A 4770-nucleotide genomic window follows, 5' to 3' on the forward strand; every position below is an offset into this window, starting at 1 on the left:
CCCCCGGCGGCGCCGCCGCGGACGGTGCGGGCGACTCGCGCGGCGCCGGCGCGGCGACCGTGGGCGGCAGGCTCGGCGGCAGCGGCGTCGTGGCGGGCGCCTCGCGCGGCGACGGCGCGGCCGCGGGCGTGAGCGCCGGCTCGCCGGCCTCGGACACCGCGCGCTTCGGCGGCTTGACGTAGGCCGCCTCCAGGGCGTGGTCGTAGTCGCCGTCGTCGTAGGCGATGTCGTAGCGGAAGTCGATGGGCCCGCACGCGTCGCCGATCCGCACCTCCTGCACGACCCGCACGACGCCGGGGAAGAAGAGCCGGCCCCGCTGGTACTTGGCGCGCACGCGGTCGCCGACCTCGAAGCGCCGCGCCGGCGCCGCGGCCCGCGCCCGCGGCGACACAGACGCAGGCGGCGAGGGCTTCACCGCCGCCTCCAGGGCGCTCGGCGAGAGCTGCTTCTCCGAGTCCATCCCGATCGGCGGTGGATTCGGGTGCAACAATGCCAGCATCGACCTATCTCATCGACCTTGAACCAAGCGAGTGGCCTATGGTCTCCGCGATGGCAGCCCGGCAATAAAAGCGTGCAGATGAGCTCCTTCAAAGACTTTGTGAAGCAGCGGCGCGAGAAGCAGGCCGCGAGTGGCGGCGGCCGGGCGGCGAAGCGCGCCGAGGCGAAGGGCAGCCCCGCGGCGCCCAAGCCCCAGCCGGCGCCGCAGCCCCCGCAGCCCGTGGCGGCGCCGCGACCCCAGCCGCCCGCGGCGGCCCCGCAACCGCCGCCCAAGCCCCGCGGGCCGGACGCCAAGGCGGAGCTCGTGAACCGCATGGTGCCGAGCCTCCTCGCGTCGATGCAGGTCCTCGCGACGCACCCGCGCGCGCTCGTCGCGGGGCCCGTCGAGGAGGTCGGCCAGGGCTACGTGCTCTACTGCAGCGCGGCGCTGACGTGCCTCGGCGCGAAGCAGCCGGGGAACAAGGCCCTGGGGCCCGGCCTCGAGATGCCCTTCTTCGACTTTGGGAACGTGCGCTTCTCCCGCGACCACGACGAGATGCCCGAGGCCGGCACCGTCGTCGCGACGCTCGGCGCGCCGCGGCCGCCGCCGAAGACGAGCGCCACGGCCGTCTTCGTCCACCCCTTCGCCGACGCGCTGCGGGCCATGTGCGAGGACGGCAGCGGGCCCCGGGACTACGCGGATTTGTGGGGCGGCAACTGGGTCGTGCCGCCGTACATGGAGCTCCGCGCGGCGGGCCACGCGGTCGACCTCGCGCCCCGGTGCGTCGCCGGCGCCGTCAACGTGCTCTGCGGCTTCAACGCGCCCTACCTCGGCGACCCGAAGGCCATCGCCGACTTCCTGGGGCCGCGGGGCGCCGCGCTCGTCGCCTTAGCGGACTCGGGCAAGCTCGACGTCGACGGTCTGATGGGCGCGGGGCTCCACGTGCTCGCGCAGAACGAGCGCCAGTACTTCTCGTCGCCGGGCGCGGCCATCGCCGCCGTCGCCCACCCGAAGCAGGCCCACTGGCTGCCCATGTTCCCCCAGCAGGGGCTCAAGCCCCGGGACCGGAGTCGCGGCGACGCGGTGACGCGCGCGGTCTTCGTCGGCTGCCGCCACCAGCTCGACCGGGCCCTCCAGGCGCCGGCCTTTGTGAGGAAGCTCAAAGACGAGCTCGGCGTCGACCTCGACGTCGTCCACAAGGGCCGGGCCCAGGAGTGGCGCGACTACGCGGCCGCGGACGTCGTCGTCGCGGTCCGCGAGGCGGACCCGGGCCTCCACGTCGCCAAGCCCCCGTCGAAGATCATCAACGCCTGGCTCGCCGGCGTCCCGGCCATCCTGGGCCGCGAGTCGGCGCCGCGGAGCCTCCGCACGAACGACCTCGACTTCGTCGAGGTCGACGCGACGCCGGACGCGGTCTTCGCGGCGCTCGCGAAGATGAAGCGCGACCCGGCCTACTACGCGCAGCTCCGCGCGCGCTGCGACGTCAAGGCCGCCGAGTTCTCCCGCGCCGCCCTGGCGAAGAAGTGGGCGGATCTCATCGACGAGATCCGGCCGAGGTAAACCATGCCTCGAGTTTACCTCGAGTTGACCTTCAACATGTGCGGGATATCGACACTGGATAGCTCGGCGCTGGGGCCGCCTCTTCGGGACCTTTGACGCCGCGCATGGCCCGCTAGGCGCAGCCCATGGGCGCCGCCGGGTCGTCGGCGCGGTACCGGTCGCGCTACTCGGAGGCCGACGCCATCGCGGCCTGCGACGGGCAGCCCTACGACTTCGACGAGGCCAAGTGGTCGCGGGTGCCCAAGGGCAGCGACGGCCGCGCGGACCTCGTGGACATCCTGAGCTCGCTCTGCGAGGGCCGGAGCGTCCACTTCACGCGCAAGCTCTGGGCCGCGCCGCACAAGCCCGCGCTCGCGCCCATCGCCGCGCGGCCCATCGAGGTGCGGCCCGCGCCCGTCGCCGTCGCGGCCGCGCTGCCCGCGCGGGCCGTCGCGCCCGTCGCCGCCGTGCCCATCGCGGCGCCCGCCGTGGCCTTCCGGCCGCCGACGACGCTCGCGCGGCCGCGGACCTGCTTCGGGGACCGCGCGGCCGCGGCGGCGCCGCCGCGGCCGACGACGTCGGAGCTCCCGGGGCGCCGGTTCCACGCGCTGCGGCGCACGGACCCGCTCCTGCGGCTCCAGGCCGAGAAGGTGCGCAGCGAGGCGGCGCGCGAGCGGTCGGGCGCCCACGCGCCGCCGCTCGGGGCCCTGGGCTGGTGGGCGCCGCGGAGGGCCGTCGTGCCCAAGGCGCTCCGCCTGCCCGACGGCGCGGCCGTCGCGGCCGCGGACTGCCGCCGCGGGTCCGTCGCGGGGGCCGTCGACGGCGTCCTGACGCTGGCGGAGTGCGGCGCCTTCGTCGAGGCCGCGCGGCGCCGCGGCTTCCTGCGGGCGCGGTACGAGGCGAAGCAGCGCATGTCCAAGGTCATCGTCGAGGACGGCCGCTGCGCCGCGAGCCTCTGGGAGCGCTGCCGGCGCCACCTGCCGCGGTTCTGGGAGGCAAACGACGGGTCGACGTGGCGCGCCGTGGGCATCAACTCCCACATGCGCGTGCTCCGCAGTGTGGATTCCAACCACTGGTTTGGGGGGTCCCCACACCAAACTTCAGAACTCTCTAGCTCCGTCAAATCGAAGTCGATTTGGCTGATTTTTGGACGAATCGATTGCTCTCGTCGGGTTCTCGAAGCACAGCGAAAGAGTCTGGTCCAAACCGTTCGATTACGCGCACATTGAAGTCGGGTTGAAGATTTGGAATCTACACAGGTGCTCCGCTACGAGTCCGGCGACGCGTTCGACGCGCACCGCGACGCCGCGTTCTCGCGGCGCGGGCTCACGTCCTTCGTCACGGTCCAGATCTACCTCAACGACGGCGGCCGCGACTTCGACGGCGGCGAGACGCGCTTCGTCGGCAAGGACCGCCGCGGCGCGCCCGAGGACTACGAGGACGTCGTGCCGCGCGTCGGCCGCCTGCTCTACTTCGACCACGACCTGCTCCACGAGGGCCGGCTCGTGACGCGCGGCGTCAAGTACGCCATCCGCACGGAGCTCATGTTCGAACCGGACACTTAAAACGCGTCGTCGCACCTGAACTGCTTCACCCTGTAGAAATCGCCGTAGCGGAGCAGGCCCGCGTCCTTGAGCTTGTCCCGCGCCTCGCGGACGAAGGCGTCCGACGCGGACGACCCTTCCTTGTAGATCGCCGCGTAGCCCTTGGCCGTGATGTCGAGCATGTCGCTGCAAAAGTACCAGCCGAACCAGCGCTCGCCCTCGAAGGTGCCGACGTCGAAGACCGTGGCCCAGGACCTCCGCTCCGCGGCGTCATCGCTCGGATATGTCATCTTGTAGCGCCCGCTGTCGCGGAGCGCGTAGGTCGCGTTGAAGTCGAAGATCCGCGACGATTTCTCGCCGACGCTGAAGAACGACGACGTCGCGAGGCGGGCGTCGTCGGAGCCCTCCTCCTCGAAATGGGCCCTCAAGCACTCGACCTCGAAGTCGACGTTCTCGACGATGGCGTACCAGTCTCCTGTTAAGGTCCCCCACGCGCCGCTCGTGTATTCATCGCGCTCGCCTCCACCGTACAGCTGTACATGGACACATCCTCGGCGAGGGGCAGCACCGCCGAGAGACGCGCCGCCGCGGATCTGTCCTTCCGCCGACTCGCGAATCCCACCACGAGCGTCGACGCTATTACAGCGGCGATCACGGCGGGCACCCACCGCCGTCGAGGAGGATCGGGGGCTGCCATTCGCAGTCGTGTGTGGGTCGGGGCCGAGTAAATGTCGACTCGCTGATGAACCTTGTGGTGCTCTCCCGGGGTCAGCTTATGGGTAGAGCTCAAGGCCCCTCGGGAGCAGCAGCCTAGAGATGCAACCCGAGGACTTGGCACGATCCGCAGCCGTCGCGTCGACGGCTGCCACGACCTGCGCCCCCGGCGCGCTCATCGAGGCGCCGACGGAGGCCACGGAGCCCCTTCCCGCCGAAGCGCCCGTCGAGGCGCCAAAACCCGCAGCGGCCGGCGCGACGGCCGGCGCGCCCGTCGAGGCGCCCAAGCCCGCCGCCGCGACGCCCAGCGCGCCCGTCGAGGCGCCCAAGCCCGCCGCCGCGACGCCCAGCGCGCCCGTCGAGGCGCCCAAGCCCGCCGCCGCGACGCCCAGCGCGCCCGTCGGGGCGCCCGAGCCCGCCGCCGCGGCCGCCGCGCCCGCGACCTTCGCGGCCGGCGCGCGCGTCGAGGCCTTCAACGGCCGGACGCGACGTGAC

The 4770-nt window shown here is 72.8% G+C and overlaps 2 protein-coding genes across 2 annotated transcripts in view; one reads left to right on the forward strand and one right to left on the reverse strand.

Annotated features, from left to right (window-relative positions):
• The window catches only part of AURANDRAFT_61296 (hypothetical protein), a gene marked incomplete at both ends in the record, with an annotated part of 2455 nt that extends 1995 nt beyond the window's left edge, over positions 1-460 (reverse strand). The window contains one exon of the mRNA XM_009035105.1: positions 59-460. Coding sequence (XP_009033353.1) covers positions 59-460 — 402 coding nt within the window. The remainder of the gene's footprint in view (positions 1-58) is intronic.
• A 2813-nt stretch (positions 461-3273) lies between these two features.
• AURANDRAFT_20543 (hypothetical protein) lies at positions 3274-3582 on the forward strand (the record flags this gene model as incomplete). Its single annotated transcript, XM_009034857.1, has 1 exon — positions 3274-3582. A coding segment is annotated over one exon (309 nt), but the record flags the coding sequence as incomplete, so codon positions are not given.
• Between the last annotated feature and the right edge of the window lie 1188 nt (positions 3583-4770).

The sequence above is a fragment of the Aureococcus anophagefferens genome, assembly GCF_000186865.1.
Source record: "Aureococcus anophagefferens unplaced genomic scaffold AURANscaffold_2, whole genome shotgun sequence".
Classification (NCBI taxonomy): domain Eukaryota; class Pelagophyceae; order Pelagomonadales; family Pelagomonadaceae; genus Aureococcus; species Aureococcus anophagefferens.